The sequence below is a fragment of the Neolamprologus multifasciatus genome, chromosome 15 (genome assembly GCF_963576455.1).
Source record: "Neolamprologus multifasciatus chromosome 15, fNeoMul1.2, whole genome shotgun sequence".
NCBI classification, from domain to species: domain Eukaryota; kingdom Metazoa; phylum Chordata; class Actinopteri; order Cichliformes; family Cichlidae; genus Neolamprologus; species Neolamprologus multifasciatus.
Window position 1 is genome coordinate 679701 of NC_140453.1, and position 22193 is coordinate 701893.

At 42.3% G+C, this 22193-nt stretch overlaps 2 protein-coding genes across 2 annotated transcripts; both read left to right on the forward strand.

Moving 5' to 3' along the window:
* The first annotated feature begins 13 nt into the window (after positions 1-13).
* On the forward strand, positions 14-10135 carry LOC146501234 (high choriolytic enzyme 1-like). The gene has a single exon (XM_085132057.1). The coding sequence runs from the start codon at positions 6821-6823 to the stop codon at positions 7610-7612; it is 792 nt and encodes a 263-aa protein (XP_084988183.1). The 5' UTR covers positions 14-6820; the 3' UTR covers positions 7613-10135.
* LOC146501235 (high choriolytic enzyme 1-like) lies at positions 10136-14926 on the forward strand. The gene has a single exon (XM_085132058.1). The coding sequence runs from the start codon at positions 11059-11061 to the stop codon at positions 11848-11850; it is 792 nt and encodes a 263-aa protein (XP_084988184.1). The 5' UTR covers positions 10136-11058; the 3' UTR covers positions 11851-14926.
* The last annotated feature ends 7267 nt before the right edge of the window (positions 14927-22193 follow it).

A 22193-nucleotide genomic window follows, 5' to 3' on the forward strand; every position in this document is an offset into this window, starting at 1 on the left:
AGACAGTCCACCCGATGGCCCTGTTTTCTCTAAACAAGAAGCCAGCAGTCCAGGGATACACTGACAGTCAACACGATAGAGCATTTGATATTCATCTTTGTGGTGTTTAGCTTTGGCACAAGTTTAATATATGAGAGGAACCAGACTGAAAGGCAAGAAGTGATTCCTGAAGAGCCAAAACATTCAGAAATGTCAGCTGAGACTAATGTCAGCTAACCAAAACTGCTAAAACGTTTCTCCCTTTTTAACGACCTAAATTTAACTTTAAAAAGTTTTATTGTTTCATAATAAAGAAAATCCCTTATGCTATCCTTTTTTCCTTTCACAAACTTCTCCTCAGGAAAAACACAATTGTCACATTAAAAAAGGAAGATTCACACTTGTTTCACAGTGTTTGTCATTTTCTGATATATTTTGCTTAAAACTGCCAAAATTTCCATATAAGCAAGTTACATGCTAATATTAGCTAAACTTCATGTACAGCGTTAGCTTACCTCAGTGCAAAAACAACAAGCTTAGCTGTGTTTTTTGTTGAATCTACAGAAGAAACAAAGAATATCAATCAAAAAATTGTTTTGTAAGGGATCAAGTACTGTTTTACAGTTGCTATGATGGGCTAGCTAGCTACTAGCTGTAGCTTTATGTTTAGTGAACAGACCAAGCAGAAAACTCTGGGGGCTAAAAATGAAAGTGGCACAAACTGCAGGAGTTCTACCCGAGTCCAAACTGTTCTCCACTGTTCCCATTTCAAAATGCCAATCTTTACCTCAGAAATTAACATATTTAAGCCAAGTGTTTCTACCTTGACTCAAAAATATAAGGAGGGATTTCTTGCTAACGCACTCATTTAAGTCTTATTATAGCTCAAACGAAGCATTTCAAACATGGGTACAAAAACATTTATGGCAGCGATATCCTGAGGTTTCAAAGTGGCAGCCAGTCAAGGATGATAAGCAATCCTCAGCCATGCTTTATACAGCCTAAAGTGTATGTTTATAATGTTTTCTTTATTAATTTTTCCAATATTACAAATATATTGTCAGGTTTGCTGTTAGCCACGTTTAGATTACCCATGTTGGTTTACTGGTGATGGTTTTAATGGGATTAGCCAACTTCTCAGTAAATGCTAACCGAATGCTAGGTGAGCGTAACTGGTAGGGTTGCCAACCGTCCCTTAAAAAACGGAATCGTCCCGTATTTAGAAACAAAAGTACATGTCCCGTATTGAGCTGAAAAGGGACGCACTTTGTCCCGTAATACAGTGAGAATCAAAAGTAGTCTATAAGTTTTAATGTAATTAACGCTTTGTTTGAAAACATAATTCCCAGCCCCGCCCCTGCTTTGTGACCAATGAGCTGACAGCACACTTATGACAATTCGAGTATGACGATTCAGATTACCGCTCATCTCATTGGTTGAGGAAAGGTCGCTTGCGGAGAAAATACCGGAAGACAACAGATGACCACAACAAAAAGCATGGCCAAGAGGGAAACAAACGCCGACACTGCGGTGCAAGTCTCAGACGACAGTACACCTGAAGCTGGGCAAACACTGTGCGATTTTCAAACTGCACGATTGGCTCGCAGGGGTTATAAGTTCGTAGGTCACGATGCAGGTCTCACACTATACCGCCCGATGCTCTGATGCGACCTGAGTCACACTGTGCCTCCATAAAATGAAGGTTATAACCAGGGGCGATTCTAGAATCAGAGCTTTGGGGGTGCTGAGCACCCAGAGAGCTGCCCAGCCAGGCAAGATAAACCTGTCTCTGTCAGTCCCTGCATCCTTAAATGTTGTCCCGAGTTCTCTCTGACTGTCACTTTGGTGCATTTAAACCCCTGTTCCTCCCTGTCCTCATCGTCTTTTGTATTCATCTCCATTATCAGTCATCATAATTTGACCATCTCTGTGTAAGTCTGCAAATTTCTTTATTAAATCATAAGATTCTTAAATTCATCAAGTCTCTCTGTGCCTGGGTCCTCGTCACAAAACATGACATCACTGTTTTGTACATTTTAACACAATTTAATCCCCACATTTGTGAAAGAATAGCAAAACACTTTTTTGAAAAGTCTGTAACAAAACCATCAAATCTGATCAAGGTTATTTAAATGCTGCAAAAGAAGAATGGATTGGAATAAAAAAAATACATATCCTAACTTGAATTACTGCGGGAGAATAATGAATGATGCTCATAGTGAGTAAGAAGTAAACTGAGTGCATTTTTTGGACAGAGATTCACTTTTAATGTGTATGTATAATATAAAATAGATACATAAAAAACACTCCCGAAACAGAATAAATTGTTACAAATAAATTATTACATAATATTAATAAAAACTATAAAAATGGAGGCAACTTTGCCTGTGGTAGAATGTATACAATGTGTACAATGTATGCAGATACTAATTTTACTAATTTAATAATACTAATTTTGTGTTGTAAGATTTATGAGTTTCATGCTTTCATAGTGGTCCTTAGGAGAGCTTGACATTTTCTCAGGTGGTACACACTGTAAAAAGTTTGAGAAACACTGATAAGTGTCTGTGTGCTTTTGGAAAACATTTAAAGCTGCAGTACAGAATCTTTGAAACAAGCTTAAAACATTTTTAGAATATAAACAGAGCATCTGCTTCTCTTTACAGCTCCTCACTCCACCAGGGCTGTTTGGCTCTTTCTGATAGTGTGCAAATGTGATGTACGTACTGCGGCAGTCATACAGACAACTGGACTGTCCAAAAGTTGGCCGACCTATTACTGGCTGAGGTTTAGTAGAGTTGTGGCTGAACCACATAAAAATATATCATTAATTTTAATCTCCCCGATCAATGATAATGTGATGTTGGAATGTTGTTAAAGAGGGTCAAAATGTTTCAACCCAGTTTGTTTTGCAGATTCTGTATAGCAGCTTTAATATAGGGAGGACACAACTTCCTGATTGTGTGAGTTTGTGTTGTGCCTGTCACTGTTCCCTGTCTGTTTTCTTACCTGGTTCTTCCTGACCTTGCCCTTTCTCCTCACATTCCCCTCTTTCCTCTCTCCCTCTTTGGACTGACAATCATACACAAATAGATTGTATTAAATTAGATGAAAATTAAATTAATATAAAAAAAATACTATTAACATCACTAATAAAAAGTCTTCTCTCAGTGTACTTTCAACCAAAAGGCAAATAACCAAACCACATGAACATCTAATAAAGGATATAAATATTGAAACACTGATCCAACATTATTCTTCATTGATGGATCATTTAATTTTACACTTTTACCTGAATGTGGCTCCTTTTTTTTTAAAAAACTTCCTCATATTCATTATGAACCTGGCTGTCTCTCTGTACACAAACAAACACACACACACACACACACACCAGGAGTTATAAGGTTAATGGGCATTCAGTCAGTTAGCTAGTTAGTATCCATTTAAAACAGGACAGTGGTAACAACTTTAGGCTACGGAAAATTTAAAGTTTTAGATTTTTAAATAGGCTGTATACATTTCAATGGGAGGAACAGGACGGTGAAATGTCGCTGAATTTACTACAAAGCAGGACGGATTGTAGGGTAGCAAACATTGTCAGAAAACACGTTTTCAACACTGCAGGTTACCTGGTGTAATGTTTTTCAGTTAAAACGAAACATGGTCTGACTCCTACCAACTATATAAAGAGTAACTGAAGGTTAAATGCAGCTAATATGTCCTGTTTTAAGCCAGGCACTCACACCTCCGCTCTGCTGTGTCTCAGCCACCATCGCTCTGGCAGCAAGAGCGCTAGAGCCAGAGCAGGGGAGAGTTGGAACAAACCATTTTGGGAGGGGGGGGGGGGGTATCTATACTTTTGTTGTTAAAATGTTACGTCTCAAACAAGTACAGTACTGTATGCTTTTTATATTTTTAGTAGTGTGTCACACAAACAGCAAATATTGTCAAAAAAGTAAGAAATCTTTGGGGGTGCTTTGATTCATTTTGGGGGTGCTGAAGCACCCCCAAAAATGGGCTAAAATCGCCCCTGGTTATAACAGAAAATCTGTCGCTCGCTCTCCCTCTCTGTCTTTCACTCACACAGACACGCACCACCATCGACTTTGCTAAATTGCTAATGAAAAACATGATCAGCTGTGATTGAGCAGCGATGTAAATCCAACTATTTTCACGGTTGTTGTGGTCGTGATAATTTGGTGATGCCACATCGAAAAGGCTCGGATGAGCTTTCCAAAGTTCTACAAGTTGTGCCTCCGTCGCTTGTGTCCAGATCACACGCTGCACAGCCGTGCTGCTCCGTCTTTTTCACCGACGTTTACGTGTTTGCGCGTGAGCAGTGTGAGCGGCTGCAGTGACACCCTCACGAGCGATTGATGATCGGGAGCTGGTCGTGAGGTGTTAATCGCTTCTCGTTACCCCACGTATACTACACGATGCACGATGAAGGCCAAAATCGGGCCGATCACCAAATTGGTCGCACGACTCAAAAATCGGCTCAAAATGGGCCCAAAATCGCACAGTGTGAGCCCGGCATTAGACCAGCAATGTTTGTTCCTCTCAGAGAAAGAAAAAAAGGCTGCAAAAGTGCAGGGAAGAATGGGAAAAGGAAAACACCTGGCTGGAAAAGTGCACAATAACACCTATAAAGCGCACTGCACTGTGTGCCGACGCACTTTTTCCATAGGCGTGCTTCTAATGGTGGGCACATGAAGAACATGAGGGGCGTGAAAGCTCGGGGAACCCTTAACCAATTTTTGTCCACCAGGCCACGGCAGAAGCAGATATGGTATGTAAACACTGGTTTGTTTGTTTTTAAACCCTCTGGTTAAGGTTAAAATGGGCATGTGCAGTGAATATCAGCGCTATGTGGCCAGAAGTGTGATAATATAATTTATTTTGTGTAATAAACAACTGCAAGGATAGATGATTACAACAAATAGATGAGTAATACATAAAAGTAATACATAGATGAATAATGATGATGAGTTATGATGCGTAATCATGGGAACAAGTGGGTTTACAAACAGGAGCAAAAGCTGAAAAAATGCCTCTACTGAAGCCAATTGCACTAAATGCACTAAATGTGCACTGTTACAATAATATTTTTCTTTCTATTGTTTTCTATTAATTTATATAATTTTAAGTTAAGCAGGACAGAGTTCTTTTAAAGAAAGATTTACTTTTATTCTCAAAAGTTAAGCATGACAGGCTTCTGTTTAAGAAAGACGTGTTTTATTGTGTTAATGTTGTCATTTTGAGCTAAAAATAAATGGCTAAATGATTTTTGTTTCCCATGTGTTGATATCACAAAGAATACACATCTACTTAAATCAAATTCAAGTCAAATGGTTAAAAAAATAATTTCACACACAAAAAAAGAGCTAAAAAATTCACCACACTGGGAAGGGTGAAGACAACTGGGTCGCCCGGCCCTGGCCACGAGGTGTCCCTTATTTATTTCTCAGGGAGTTGGCAACCCTAGTAACTGGTCAAATTGTGTGCATCAAGCTTCTCATTTGAGCCAGATGTGCTATTACTGAATTAAACTGTGGTACTGTAGTCGGACATATCTTTGTCCATATAGACCAGAAGAATGTCACGATTTGGACTAAATGTGGCCTGATGGTGTCGTGGAAAGTTTGTAATGTACATCAATGACTGTCAGAAGACGCTTTCTCTTTGGGACACATGAATGTGAGCTCCTGATTCCTAATGAAGACAAATCGTGGAGGGAAGAACAGAAAGACTCAACGACTGAAGAAAAAAGGTAAACCTGAGCTTCTCTGAAAACAAGAGAAAATTGTTTAAATTATTACAATAATGATGCATTTCAGCCAAGTTTAACAGAAAAAAACTAAACCTTTGTAATGATCCATAATTACTTACTACGGTACACAAAAAGCATTTTATTCACATTTGTTTCGTTTTAAGTCAAATGCTTCAAATGTTCATTCTAGTAAAATCAAAAATATGAAAGTTTAAAGCTCATTTAATGATTTGACTTTTCTTCATGCAAAGCACAGTGTGAGAGATAAAACACGGAAAAAATATTTGACAGGAAGCCAAAATAAATAGACGCGAACTGGACTAATCTCCCTCGAGTAAAGTTATCATCAAGATTTGTTAGTGAGTTGTACTTTCAGCCATTTGATTGTTTGATTGTTTGATTGAACATTTTGTTGTATTTCAGTTTCGCACTTTGTCTGTAGTGTGAGTCTAATGTGTGCATGTTCCATAAAAATAGCTGGACTCAGTCATTTTTATAGAACATATATTACATACACATATATATGACGATGTCAATAAACTCTCCCTTTTCAAAACTATTTCTTTCTGGGATTGTTTCAAGGTTCAGGCTTTACAGGGATGATTTATGGTATGAACAGCAAATTCAAACTATTTTAACTGTGTCAATGAGAAGAAAAACACAGCAGATGAAGAAAAGAGAACAGATTACTTTTAGATGAGCATTATCTGACTGTCCAAAATAACAGTGAAAATAAAGGTGGTTGCAAATGGAGAATTTGAGGACTTTTAGTTGTAGAAGTTTCTGATGTGTAGTTAAACGAGTCCCACCCAGTAAAGAAACTGTGTTGATCCGTCCACAGACCTGACATAACACAGCATGTTGAAAGAGTAGGTTTGTCTGTGCAGTCCTCCCTTCTCAGGTTTATTCAGGCCCAGCGATGTGGACCCCAGCCCATAATCCTCCTGCAGACACACCTGTAGAGGAGAGTATAAAGACCCGCGACTCAACTGTGTCAGACACGAAGCTCCGAGGAGTCTCTCCACAGCAGCTCTGCAAAGAAGCTCCACAGCTACCAGACCCACTCTGAAGATGAGTCCCTCTGTCAGCCTGCTGCTGCTGCTCGGCCTCTCTCAGGCTCATCCTCTCATGGAGGAAAGAGGAGGAGGAGAGGGCCAGGTGGAGGAAGACCACACCGTCGATATCACCACCAGGATTCTGACCGCAAACAACGGCAGCAATGAGCTCCTGCTGGAAGGAGACATCCTGCTTCCAAAGAGCAGAAATGCCATTAAATGCCAGAGTTACCAGAGCTGCCTGTGGCAGAAAGACATCAACGGCCTGGTGACGATTCCCTTCACCATCAGCAGCGAGTACAGCAGCGGGGAAAGGCAGCTGATCAGAAATGCCTTGCAGTCCTTCCACAGCCAGACTTGTGTCCGCTTTGTCGACCGTATGAACCACAACGACTACATCAGCATCGAGAGCCAGAACGGATGCTTCTCTCTTGTGGGCAGACAGGGAGGGAAGCAGGTCCTGTCTCTCAACAGGCAGGGCTGCGTCTACACTGGCGTCGTCCAGCACGAGGTCAACCACGCTCTGGGCTTCCAGCACGAGCAGACCAGGAGCGACCGCGACTACTACGTCAGGATCAACTGGGAGAACATCGACCGACAGATGGCCTACAACTTCAACAAGGAGGACACCAACAACCTCAACACTCCCTACGACTACTCCTCCATAATGCACTATGATAGAACAGCCTTCTCCATCAATGGCAGGGAAACCATCACCCCCATCCCCAACCCCAACGTCCAGATTGGCCAGAGGAAGGGCATGTCCTCCTGGGACATCAGGAGGATCAACCTGCTGTACGGCTGCTGAAGACACACGTTAGCTTGTCTGATTTGAAGTTTTCACTGATGGCAAACTGTTTTCCGATTATCACTTAAAAGTTACTGACGCTTATTTAGTTTTCAGTTTCTGTGAAGTGAAAGTTAATGACCTCAGTCATGTTAATTATGCGTGAAATAAGTTTGTCAAATATAAAAAATAAAGTGCATTATATTGGTTTGCTGAATATGGTTGGCTTGATTTCGTGAGTGGTTTTTACATCGAGGTCCGTAGTTTATTTTGTAGTTTTGCTCTGCACACCGACACAGTCAGGTTTTACAAAGTAATGGCTTAACTGTTTAACAGCTGCATCCAATTTTATACACATTCCCCCATTTTCAGAGAGTCAAAATCACATAGACCAGCTAGAATTTGGATCATAAGGACTGTATTTAATACTTGACGAACATTTACACTCACTGACAGCCTAAATCTAGAAGCCAGAGTCCGTGGACATCACCTAATTGTGCGTTTCTATCCTTAAGATGTCCTGGTAGACCTTCACAGCAATCACCTTCTATTGCTGCTTGCTTGCCGTTCTCTCGGCATTCACTTTTGTATTTAATAACTGGAAAACCTGCTTCCAAAATATGACTTTTAGTGTGCATCATATTCGCTGCGTTTGACATCTTTGTGCAAGAAACTGCTTCATATATTGTGCAATGATGTCTAAGATCATTTAATACTTTAAAGAAATCTTCCTTATTTTACAGAGGCTCCTGTTCTTGCACCAATGAAGTTTAGGCCATTTCTTTGCCTTGAGGAATTCTTGGGTTGCTTTTTATTTGACAACCTCTTTAGCTTTTTTCTTCAAAGCACCGTTCAATCAGTTTTGCAGCACATGGCTGAGTCAGAGCAGAGAGTATAGGCCTGTATACTCCTCATCCTGCTCCTTCTATTAGCAAATACATAATCAATAAACATTAAATAGCTGGTTCTTGGCAGCCATGGCATCGCTCCATCACGTCTGATAGATGATGCAGCAGTTTCTCCTCCTCCGTGGTTCTTTCCTCCCATCATTCTGGTAACGCTTCATCCCAGTTTTATCGCCCATTTGTTTTCTTTTACCTGTTTCTGGTCAAGTCTAACGACCTTCTTGTTCTCGAGTGTAACTAGAGGTTTGCACCTTGTTGTAAATTTGCCGTATGTTCATTCACGGAGACGTCTCTTGATTGCAGACTTTGCCCGCCTCCTCGGGGGCGTTGCTGACTCGATGCTGTGAGTTTTTCTCAACCATGGAAATAATTCTGTCATTTTGTGCTCTGGCTCTGAAAGCTTATTTAGCCCACTGATAACTTCCATCACTTGTGCTGACATCTTTTCAGACCGCATCAATAAAAATTATATGAAAGCTATAAAACACTAAAACAACACTTTAAATCAGCTTGAGATATTATGCATGTTTCATTTGAAACAACGAGGGAGCCGGCCTCGCCTGAACACTAAACTGTGCGTCACTCAGCAGTTCAATAATATAGGACCTCTGAAAATGAGGTACTATGTATAAAAACCGATTCATTCCTAAACAATCGGTTACATTTCCTTTTGTTGAACCCATTGAATTAAAGGTAAAAGTCAGTGTTTCAATGACAACTTGATTGTTTTAAAGTCCGCTGCGGTTACAGAAGCAAAACTACAAAAATGGCCTCTGTGTCCAATAACTGTTGGACCTGAGTGTCTCTGCCTCTCCTGTGTTTCTGCAGGTTTTTCACACGTTCACTGCAGCCCTGCACATTTCCATCAGTCACTCCACAGAGAAGCACGAGAGAACACGAGTGTCGATCACAGTCAGATCCACCAGTGGCTCGTCTTTAACCAGCTGCCTCCTGAGAACAAAGTTAGTGTGACTTTGCTGTGTTCATATGAAGATGGTGCAGCAGCAGTCACCACCAGTGTTGGTCAAGTTACTTGAAAAAAGTAATCAGATTACGCGTTACTGCCCATCTCTGGTCACCACCAGTGAGCGAGTGTTTTGTATGCAGTCTCCATCCATGTAGCTGCCTGCACTAAACCAAGCTGAGTGTATATGATAGTGAATCTGTATCACAGTGTCTTTATGCTTCACATGAGAAACAGGAACTCTGTCTCAGTCCAGTCCCTCCAGCTCCTCCTGGTATTCATGTCTGAAAACTGACTTTGTTCAGCCTTTCATTCAAAGTCTTTTCAATATTATTATAATTAAATTGTGCCTTCTACTATTCTTTACTTCTTTCCTATTTAAAGTGTTACAGCGGCAAACAGCAATACTAAATATGCTACTGGTTTCAGTTAATAAGGTCAGCGTATGTGTAACGTACACTTGTCTACCAGGTGCAGAAAACCTGCTGTATGAGCAGGGATGAAGAAGCTGGCTAAAGGATTGGTGGAGGTAAAGGCAGAGGAGCTAAAAGGGCTTATTTCAGACAGGAGCATGGCCTAGTAAAGCTAAAGAGGGATTATTTTGAACTGTGAATCATGCAAATGACTTTAGTAAAGCGCAAGAATAAAAATATGAAGCTGAGAATAAAAGAGAATAAAAGAGAATAAAGGCTTCCTTTAAAATTCATTCTTCTGTTTGTTTCTTCGTGTTTTTTATGTTATTTAGTTTTATATTATTTAATGTGGCCTTTATTGGCCCAGACGTCAGTCATGAAGTTGAAAGGACACCCAAATGACAACCTCACCGACTAGTTTAGCTCACATTGTTTAACATCTCTCATTATTATTTACCGAACCCTCACAGAGTAGCTCAGATATCAAGAAAGCGAATGATGGTTTCTGGTTCAACAACTTCAGATTTTTCTGATGGTCGTTTATGAAAGCAGATATATTTTGAAATTCCATAAATGTGTCGTGAATTTCTGTAAATGCTTTTGCTCTTGACTTTGACTGTTTGCCTGAATGTCACCAAAACCTGCTCAAATATGATTTATCAGCAGCACTACAAACTAAATTGCTTATGCTGCTAATAAAATATAAATATTTGTTTATACATATGATGGTCAGACTGATGGATTTGGATCAGTGTGTCAATGAGAAGAAAAACACAGCAGATGAAGAAAAGAGAACAGATTACTTTTAGATGAGCATTATCTGACTGTCCAAAATAACAGTGAAAATAAAGGTGGTTGCAAATGGAGAATTTGAGGACTTTTCAGTTGTAGAAGTTTCTGATGTGTAGTTAAACGAGTCCCACCCAGTAAAGAAACTGTGTTGATCCGTCCACACACCTGACATAACACAGCATGTTGAAAGAGTAGGTTTGTCTGTGCAGTCCTCCCTTCTCAGGTTTATTCAGGCCCAGCGATGTGGACCCCAGCCCATAATCCTCCTGCAGACACACCTGTAGAGGAGAGTATAAAGACCCGCGACTCAACTGTGTCAGACACGAAGCTCCGAGGAGTCTCTCCACAGCAGCTCTGCAAAGAAGCTCCACAGCTACCAGACCCACTCTGAAGATGAGTCCCTCTGTCAGCCTGCTGCTGCTGCTCGGCCTCTCTCAGGCTCATCCTCTCATGGAGGAAAGAGGAGGAGGAGAGGGCCAGGTGGAGGAAGACCACACCGTCGATATCACCACCAGGATTCTGACCGCAAACAACGGCAGCAATGAGCTCCTGCTGGAAGGAGACATCCTGCTTCCAAAGAGCAGAAATGCCATTAAATGCCAGAGTTACCAGAGCTGCCTGTGGCAGAAAGACATCAACGGCCTGGTGACGATTCCCTTCACCATCAGCAGCGAGTACAGCAGCGGGGAAAGGCAGCTGATCAGAAATGCCTTGCAGTCCTTCCACAGCCAGACTTGTGTCCGCTTTGTGGACCGTATGAACCACAACGACTACATCAGCATCGAGAGCCAGAACGGATGCTTCTCTCTTATGGGCAGACAGGGAGGGAAGCAGGTCCTGTCTCTCAACAGGCAGGGCTGCGTCTACTTTGGCGTCGTCCAGCACGAGGTCAACCACGCTCTGGGCTTCCAGCACGAGCAGACCAGGAGCGACCGCGACAACTACGTCAGGATCAACTGGGAGAACATCAACCGACAGATGGCCTACAACTTCAACAAGGAGGACACCAACAACCTCAACACTCCCTACGACTACTCCTCCATAATGCACTATGATAGAACAGCCTTCTCCATCAATGGCAGGGAAACCATCACCCCCATCCCCAACCCCAACGTCCAGATTGGCCAGAGGCAGGGCATGTCCTCCTGGGACATCAGGAGGATCAACCTGCTGTACGGCTGCTGAAGACACACGTTAGCTTGTCTGATTTGAAGTTTTCATTTGTTCCCAAAGGTTCTGTTATCAATGCGTTTTCAGTGTGTTAATATTCTCTTTGAAAAAGTCACAAAAATAAAGTGCATTAAAATGGTGTTTTGATGTGTGGCTTCATCTGGTCAGCAACATTTATGCTCCTTTGGTCTGGATCAGATGCTCCTGATGGTATTACAGTGTTTGTTCAAACTTTCATTGATTTCAACGAGCACCGTCACAGAGCCTCCACCATGTTTCACAGATGGCTGCAGCACTCACTGCTGTACCTCAGTCCTGACTTCCTCCATATACACTGATGACTTGAAGCAAAATCTAATTCAGGTGTAAGAATTTGTTCCTGTTTCTTAGGGAAATTAACTCTAATATCCAGTTTTCCCATATTATTATTATTATTATTATTATTATTATTATTATTATTATTATTATTATTTTAAGGAAATTGATGTAGTTTTACTTGAATAATTCATAGATTATTTCTAAGTGGCTTAACAAACAAAAAACGATTCCTTCAGACCCCTGTAGGTGTGCTGTGGTGTCTGGTACCAAGAGTTTAGTGAACGATTGTCTTGTCCTGTAAGTTGCAAGTTGGGGCCTCCATGGATCGGACTTGTTTTTAACACCTCAAGCTCATTGTTTGCTCCTCAAACCCTTCCTGAACCCTTTTTGCTTTGCTGAAAGAGGCCACATCCATAAGGCAATATTGTTTCCATGAAAGGGTGCACATGGTCTGCAACAATGCTTAGGTAGGTGGTACGTGTCATAGTAACATCCACATCAGTAGGACCCCAGGCTTCCCAGCAGAACATTGACCAAAGCATCACACTGCCTGTTTTGGAGATCCTCTGAGCCGGTCATCTCGCTATCACAATTCAGCTCTTGTCAAACTCCCTCAAATCCTGAAGCTTGCCAATTATTCCTGTTTCTAACACGTAAACTTTGAGGACAAAATGTTCACTTCCCCCCTGATATATCCCACCAACTAACAGGCATCAAGTCACCAACTGTCAGCAGTCATGATGTTATGCCTGATCAGTGTAGGGTCAATCTGTAGGCTTCTAAAAGAAGACGGGACTTAAAGCCTCGGTTTGCATTTGTGAACTGAAATGTAGCTAATTATGTCCATGATCAAATGAGGGGAAAACACCAAGAAATGAAGGATGAAAAATGGTGTTTATTTTGATACTTTGAAAGAGATTATCAAAATAAATTCCTTTAGTTTTAGATCAAAGTACACAGCTTTTCACAGAGGAGGGCCAGGCTTGTACTCCGAAGCATTAGTGAAAACAAGTGGTGCAGCGTTGCTCCAGAGGAGGATCTCTCTCCCTCTCTGTGGCTCAGGTTCATCCATTATTGAGCAGGATAAAAACATCCTTGACAAAGACCGGAGGATGTTACGGGAACACGGCGGACTGTTTGGGTTTTGGAGCCACTGTAACAACACACTCTGCCTCATCATATAAACTTGCTCTCGATTCATTCGTTTTCTGATTCATGATGATAAATGTAACGTTAACAAAATGCAGCAGTCAGTCAGTAGATACTGGATACTGTACTTATGAATAAACAATAAACAAATAAAATAGTGTGTAAATACATATTCCAACAAACTAATGCATTCTCATAAACTTATTATTGATTAGCAGGAGCAGGTTTATGGAAGCTGACATGTGCCCCCACTATATTTTAATATAGTGCCCAGGAGGGACACCTCCCTTCCCACTCCTGGCATCTAATGTATGTGGCTAGACACCAGTGGAGGAGAAGAGAACTTGTAGGTATGTATGTGCTCCAGAGGGCCATAAATTCATACCTGCACCTCCCGACTTAAGATGTGAAGGATTGTACCTATGTTATGTGTGAAGAACAGAGACAACACCACTGACAATAAAGTGTCATCCTCATGTCCTCATAAACATGCTCATTTATTACCAGTATTGCCACAATCTGCAATACTGCTTGACTAATCTACGATAACTGTCAGTAGATTAGACACACAGTCCATCCATCTCTAGACAGCTGACAACAAGCTGGCTAAACAACAGCAACAGCTGATTATAGGCTAATGTTAGTTAGGTGCAAGTGTCCTAAAAATCTCGCTTTACCTCTGATAGACAGTTTGATTACACATTATATGAGTTTATTCACTAAACAGTCCAACAAAGTTGCATCGATTTCAAAGGGAGTTTCACTAACAGAGGCTAACAGCAGCTAACAGAGGCTAACAACGGCTAACAGCGACTAACAGAGGCTAACAGAGGCTAACAGAGGCTAACAGAGGCTAACTGCAGCTAACAGCAGCTAACAGCAGCGCTTACCAACATCATCTCAGTACAGACGTCACTGTACACAGGAGTGATCTCTGACTCCCTGACCTGTATCGGAGCCCTTTCACAAACTTTTACAGCCTCTTCCAAGGTAAATCAAGGTGGACGTTTCTCACTCATTATTAGCATTTGAGTTAAAAATGGACCGACCTTTGACTGGATCCGCCCCAGGAGAAAAACTCAGGATCAGGATCCAGTCCAAACAGTAGTAGAAATACACCCGTTGTAGTGTTTCATGGTTTTCATGGCTCTCTCTTGACAAACTAAAGCATCTTTGTCCTACAGCAGCCGCTGTCTTCCAGCTGTTCCCTACTCTCACAAGAACTACAGTCAGAAAAACTGTTTCACAAAATTATTATCAGTTGGTTTTGAGTCGAGGTGTTAATTTTTGAGTTCAGGCACTTCAACCTGTACATTTCAACCTGTGCACTGACAAGGTGTCCTAAGCAAATACTGCAATCTGCACCTATGAACAGCATACTCTTCATGTATAGATAAGAACACATTGTTATCTGTGAATGTTTTCTGTCCTGAAGTTGAGTTTTGGTCATTAAAACTTGTGTCTGCACTGAGATTTGTGCACATACTGTATCTGGCTGCAGGCAATCCCCCGAGCACAAGCAGCATGCCTCGTTTTCCACACGTCCACTCCTTCACGGCCTTATTTGTCACACTACCCCAACCTCGCTCGCTCTCCAGTCTACTCAACTCCACCCCCTCCCTGCCCTAAGACACCCCCACCCCCTTTATTTTAATATATTCTCCACTAGCCTCTCTTTGATCACTACTCCTATCCTGCTGCCGAGCTGTGTGAAGACAGCTGCCCCATCTCTCTCCCAGTCACTGACACAGGATTTGGTTTTGTCAGAGTCAGCACCCTGCAGAAATAACAGTGTCCTGTAACACACACACACACACACGCTCACACACACACACACACACACACACACACACACACACGCTCACACACACACACACACACACACACACACACACGCTCACACACACACACATGGTTATCTTCCTACTATATATTCTTCACTATGTCCTAGAAACATGTAAAAGATTATCTAAATCATAGGTGTCAAACTCTGGCCCGCGGGCCAAATTTGGCCCGCAGCCTAATTACATTTGGCCCGCGAAGCCATACCAAATTACTATCAGAGCTGGCCTACTGGTATTATACAGCTAATATATATATATTGTTTAGTATTAAGCTTTGCTTGTTCCATATTCAGTTTTTCAGCAAAACGTGTTTGAGCCATAAGAAAAGATTCATTCTTATATCTGGAGGAATAAATATATTTCAATAAATATTAACGTTAGCCCGCGACTTTGTTCCAGTTTTGAATTTTGGCCCACTATGTATTTGAGTTTGACACCCCTGATCTAAATAAAAGCCTTTGAAGTCTTCGAAAAACAAAATTTGCGCTACATCCAAAACTGTGTGTAAAATGTGTAGAATTCCTGTTTCTGTCTCTTCACAGTTAACTTATTCACATACACAGATACCAGGATTAGAGACTGTATATTATAGCATACTGAAAAATCGTTTTTTCATAATATCATGGTATCAAATTTGGCATCAAATATCAATTTCATTTTATTTATATATCACCAAATCACAATAACAGTCACTTCTGGGTGCTTTGTCTGTCAGTTAAGGACCCTACAGGCCCTAAAAATCAGATGATTACCAAAGAGCAAACAGTTGGTGGTAGGTGGGAAGAAAGAACTTTTCCATCCACCCATTCCTTGGATCATCCCTTTTAGGGTCACAGGGGGGCATCTGGAGCCTATCCCAGCTGTCTTAGGGCGAGAGGCGGGGTTGGCCCTGGACAGGTCGCCACTCTGTCACAGGGCTACACACAGACAGAGGCTACGTTTACACCAATCCGGATAAATTTGAAAACAGTGTTTTCATCTAAAAACGCTCCACATCCACACTATCGTTTTCAATCGTTTCCGATCGATTCCGGTGACCCTCAATCCTCTCTTAGTTATGCTGCAATACGTGTAGGCTGCTGGGGGATTCCCATGATGCACTGGGTGTTTCTCCTTCTCACACCTCTTTTCACTCACCATGTGTTTAATCATGAGATATAATTAATCTCTGGCTCTCTTCCACAGTGTGTCTTTTGTCCTGTCTTCCTTCCATCACCCCCAAATGGTTGCAGCAGAGGGCCGCCCCTCCCTGAACCTTGTTCTGAGGGTTACTTCCCGTTAAAAAGCAGTTTTTCTGTCCCACGGTCACCAAGTGGTTAATCATAGGTTCTTCTGATTGTCAGGGTTTTTTAAATAAAGTAGTACAAATACTTTTAGTAAATGATTGAATATTCCTTAAAGGTTGGAATCATAACAAAGAGGCAACGAGTTTCTCTGCATTTTTCCTACATTGTTTTAATTAAGTTATCTGTGTTTCTCTATCATTCCACTTCAACGTTATTTTTGAAATAAGACACAGATGACCTTTTAAATAAAATAAAATGCTCTTCTGTGGATGTGACTTTATTGTGTGGCAGTAGTACAAAGATTATTTTTCATGCTGCTTCTATTTTTATTACCATTATTACCAGTCCGTACATGTAAAGGAAAATAAATGAATATTACAGCCACGACTGTGCAAAACAGACTCTGGGAGTTGAAGCAGATCGGGAGCGAAGTGAGGGACATGACACGAGTATCCGTGCAGCTACAATGGCGGACCAGAGACGTGCAGAGGCAGTCCAGAGGGGTGGGGCTGCTCGCTGCTACGCAGAGGGAAAACACTGCAATCTCTCCCTCTTGCTCACCTTCCTATAACACCCCACCCATCCCTCCTGCTCCTCATCACACTGTACGCTGGAGCTGTTTAACGTGGAAACCTCCGCCTGATGTGTTCTGTCAGTGGACAGTTTCCACTGCACACAGGCTTAAAACCAGCTTTCTGTTTGCATGTGCGAGCACAGCTCGAGCTGATTTAATGGGGAGGTGCTGACAGCTGAGGGGAGGGAGGAACAGGCCAGAGGGAGGACTCGCAATTAGCTGAAGGAGTAAAATAAAAAAGCTCGGAGCACACTTTAGACTCGACATCTTATTTTTAGATCAAAGATATCTTCTACCTCACATAAGCCTCCTTGTGACTGTGACTCATTTTAGTAGCACAACCAGGCTGAACACGGTCTCTGCATCCTCAAAGGCATGAAATGACCTCTGCTGTCACGTTGGGCTGTGTCAGTGTAAATATTTGTCGCGGATGAGACAAAGGAAACAGTGACACCTGCTGGTGCAAAAGGGTTTGGTTTAAGTGGCTTACTGCAAGTCATCCACACCTCTCAACCAAATACAGACGAGTAAATGGAAGCAGCAGGTGGCTCAGCTCATAATGAAATAATCATAATGTGTAATAACATCAGTCTGATAAGCTTGTTCCTGCTTTGTGTGTGCTGGAGTCACAGTAAGCTCTCACAGTAGGAGCCAGCACAGGCTACACCAGGAGCTTCATCAAGGTGACGCTTTAGGTTTTACTTCACGAAGCAGAAGAGCCTATGAAGCAACGCTGCTGTGAATCAAGCTCATGCACAAGCATTACAATGCAGACACAAGAGGTCCTTGTTGGTAAAGGTACAGCTGGGCTCAGTGGGCGGGGCCTGTGTGGATCGTGTCCATTAGCCAACAAAAAGTCAGAGGTTCCCTGACATCAGAAAAACGTCAAAGGTGAAAAGCGTTCAACATGGATGCTGAATTGGTCACAGAGAGTCACAAAGACAGACACAAACCACTCTGACTGACAGCTGGGCAACTTTATCTGATTACCAGCAGATTCAAACCATTCCTGCAATGATGAGGCTGAGAAACAAGTTTAGGCTGTCCGCAGGACTGGACCACGCCTCCTAACCTTTGAATCCAGGTGTGTTCAGTCTCATTACTGCAGGTTGTATAAAATCATGCACCTACTGCAGGCTGGAAGCATTTCAGCCACAAAGCAGCAGCAGACCACAGCGCATACAAGTCCAGCTGACATCTGCTGACATCCTCTAAAATCACAAATGATGACAAAATAAAACTGTGTGTCGAGGCTTCATGGGATGAGCTTCATTAATGTACACCTGGAGTTCATACCGCTCTCCGGTGAAGCAGTCTTGGTTGCATTGACACCAGATTTAAGATCGTTTTAGACATGATGGCATCAGCCACACACACGTAAAACCAGTCATTCACTCATTAGTTTGGTTTACAGTTATTTCACTAACTTAATGTTTTCACTGATAACACTGATATTATGAAAGCGCACACATATTAGTATTGTGTCGGTTTTTGTTGTATTAATTATGTTTCTCTTTCTTTGAGTTACCTGGTTTGGGGTGTGGCTGCTTCCTGTCTGGACTCAACCATGTGCATGTCAGAAACGGGGGTGTTTTAGGTTTACTTTTGTCATTTTGTGCTTAGTTAGTATTGGTGTTCACCTTTTGTAGTTATATTTATTTGACATCTTTTATGGGCCCACTAATTACATTTTGATTACATTTTGATTACACTTTGAACTCTGTCCTTTTGAACTTTATTTGGGGGTTAAAATTATTTATTTATTTATTTATTTTTTTAAAGCCCATTATGAAGACATTTCTTCCTGTGTCTTCTCTGCTTCAGCTGCTTGGTCCCTCACACATGTTTTAAATCACTAATGAGCAGAAAATGTAACTTATGGTGGTCGTGACAAAGAGACTCCCTTTCTCTAGCAGCTGCTCCCTGACACAACGAGCTGTTGCAGCAAGTGGAAGCACAGAAACCACAAATGGGACTTGATGAGTCACCTCATTGATTAATATCCTCAAACATTTTCCAAAGAAATTTTAGGTCTCAATCAAAATCTCATATCTTCTTCAGTCATGATGTTAATTTTATAAAATCACTTTTTGATGCTGAGGGCCAAAAAGTTCAGCCTAAGGCTTCACAACAGTTCCACCAACCACTGGGTTTGTCCATAGACTGCAGAGAAAACATGAATGTAGTGATTATAATTTCACCTGCTCATTTTGGACTCTGTTAACCTCAAAAGTTGTTTGAAGCCAGGAAGAACCTATTCTTGGACAAGGGGGTGGAGTGCAAAATCAGCTAGTAGTTAGCTAACATTAACTACAAACGACCTGCTACTGCTACATGATCCGCCTCAAAGAAGGAATCATTAAGAAGGAAGTGATGCAACAGCACACAGAGTTGACACATAACAGTCTCAATGACAGTTGCACATTTATCAGTCAACGAGAGTCGAGTGTGGCGATATGGAGGCGCAGGGACGATCAATGAGGACGGGGAGATGGTCGACTCCAGCATCAGCTGTCGACTGCTTTGTGATTTTTCCACAACTGAATTTTTATACCAACGGAGTTCATTTCACCAAGAGAAGAAACGAACTGTTTCTGACAAACATCCACCATCAAGAAAATTCTTCGGTCGCCTGTGTAAATCAAATATTAAATCAAATATTAAAGTAAGCCATACAGAGGACACCACAGCTCTTCACTCAACCCTCACACAGCTGGACATCAGTAACTCCTGTGTGAGAAAGCTGTTTGTGGACCACAGACCCCACAGACTGGTTAATAAACCCAGCAGCTCACTGTGCAGCTGGATATTGGACTTCCTGAGCAACAGACCCCAGAACATCAGAGGGGGAGAGCACACCTCCTCCACCCTCATTCTGAATGTAGGAGTCCCACAGGGGGTGTGTCCTCAGTCCCCTCTTATACTCACTTTTCACCCATGACTGTTCTCCAATCCACACCAGTAACACCATTATATAATTTGCTGACACCACCATCATAGGACTGATCGACAACAGCGATGATTCAGCTACAGAGGTTCAGCATCTGAAGCGATGGTGTGACGACAACAACCTGCATCTGAGCACAGCCGAGACCAAGCCGATGGTAATCGACTTCAGAAGAACGAACTAGGACTGGGCGATATATCGAGTTTTTACATATATCGATATATTTTTATATTCAGGACGGGACGGACACGGCATCAAAGAGGAGCTGGTCGGTAAAAAGAAAACATTTGGAGCAATATTACCGTATTGTGGATAAAAAACAAAAAAACAAAGGTTGTATCCAAGATGGCCGACTTCTAAATGGCGACCATGGTCACCGCCCATCTGGAGGAGTTTGCCCCTCACATATACTAATGTGCCACAAACAGGACGTTAATATCACCAACCATTCCCATGTTATTACGGTGTATCCATACAAACGGCCCACCCTGTAGATAACACAAACAGCATCGCTCTTCAGCTACACACACACACACACACACACACACACACACACACACACACACACACACACACACACACACACACCCGTCACATTCATCCATGTTTTTAATTCAGCATTACCATCTTAGCTCTCTAAGCATCAGCTGCATCAAATCATCTCCCACCAAAGGGCCAGAGGTTACCTGCTGTGGAAACACCACAGCAGACACTGGGAGGCTGGTTTAGGTTTCCTGCCCAGGATGAGGATGACCATGAACCACAATGTAGGCTCTTACAGAGGAGCTTGAGTACTGAGAAGCGGCTGCTGACCTCGCCATAAGCCCTGTCCTAGATCTGTGGAGGAAACAGGGCTGGAGTAGATGATAAGAAAGGAAACTTAAAGGTCGCTGTGGGGGAAAGATGAGCAGATGCAGATAACTGGTGCAAGTGAGAGGGAAGTTACATATGAAGGGAAAGTGGTACACTGAGAAAGACATGACGAGAGATAGGACATGAAAGAAAAGCGATTTAAGGAAGGAGAGGCAGGTGGGAGAGGAGAGGAAAAGTAGGAAGGCCTTTCTGAAGAAATACAAAATCATATTAGGGGAGAAGGAAGAGAGACGGAACTGGAGGAAGAAGGAGAGATGAGGTGTCAAAGGGAGTAATGAGCAGTGGGAAGTGATGAAGCCCTACAGATGACTCATCATACTCCACTCAGAGTAGATGGAGGTCTAAACAACATAATGAGATAGTTTCATTAAGGCCTGTGTCTGTGATCGAAACAACGACAGCTGCTGAAAAGGCTGACCTAGTTACAGCAGGTACAGCACGGGGGGGTTGGGCGGGGGGGCTTCTGCTACAGCCTGCAGAGAGGCCACGTACTCAAACAGCCTCCTGCACCATTTTACAGCCCGTCACATCGTACTTTTGCACCAACGGTCACAAGTGTGACCTGCTGAAACAGATTTTTTTGAGCTTTAACTCAAGTGGGGGGGGAGGGGGGGGGGCTTTTCTGTAATTTTCTTCAATGAGAGCCAGGTGTTGGACACTCACCTTTACTGACATACCAAACAGACTGATTACATCATTCTCCAGTCTGTTTATAACTTCACCTGTTTCTCTTTTCAGTTTTTCTTTCACTGCTTTGACCCGTCGCTCATACCGAGGCTCTGAGCTCTGGCTAGCTGTAGCTTTAGCCGCTTGGCCTCTGTGAGCGTCCATAAATCGTCCTTGTTCAGCTGGGTGAAGGCTCAGTGTCATGTTGATGGTGGTAGGGTGAGGCCCTGGTTGACTCTGCTGTGCTAACACGTCAGCGTCATGTGTGCACATGCTGAGCACGCACAGACCAGCTCGTTATGAAGCATACATGCAGGCTTCAGGATGCTACAAATAGTCCATGGCCAGTTTTTTGGGGGGTATCTAAGCCAAAAAAGACTTGGAGTGAATTTGGAGAAATAGCATTCAGACTTGCAGCTCCTTCCTCCTTCAGTCACTTCCAATAAAACCTGAAGGATCAGCTCTCACTGGCTGTATTTGAGGCCATAAAAGGACTTGAACGCTGTTAAGCTGCAAAAGCTCACGTTTTATGGCCTGAGTTGAGACACTGAAGTTCACTTTTTAAATCTTTATCTCTTCTACACTGGTATGCTTATTTTATGTGTTTTTGCTGTGTGTGTGACTGCAGCCAACCACCAAACGGAGTGAACGGAGCTAAACAAATCAAATCAGCGTTTCCACCTGCCCTTCGTGTTGTTAGG

Coding starts and splice junctions, on each gene's coding strand:
- LOC146501235 (XM_085132058.1), top strand. CDS start 11,059: ATGAGTCCCTCTGTCAGCCTGCTGCTGCTGCTCGGCCTCTCTCAGGCT.
- LOC146501234 (XM_085132057.1), top strand. CDS start 6,821: ATGAGTCCCTCTGTCAGCCTGCTGCTGCTGCTCGGCCTCTCTCAGGCT.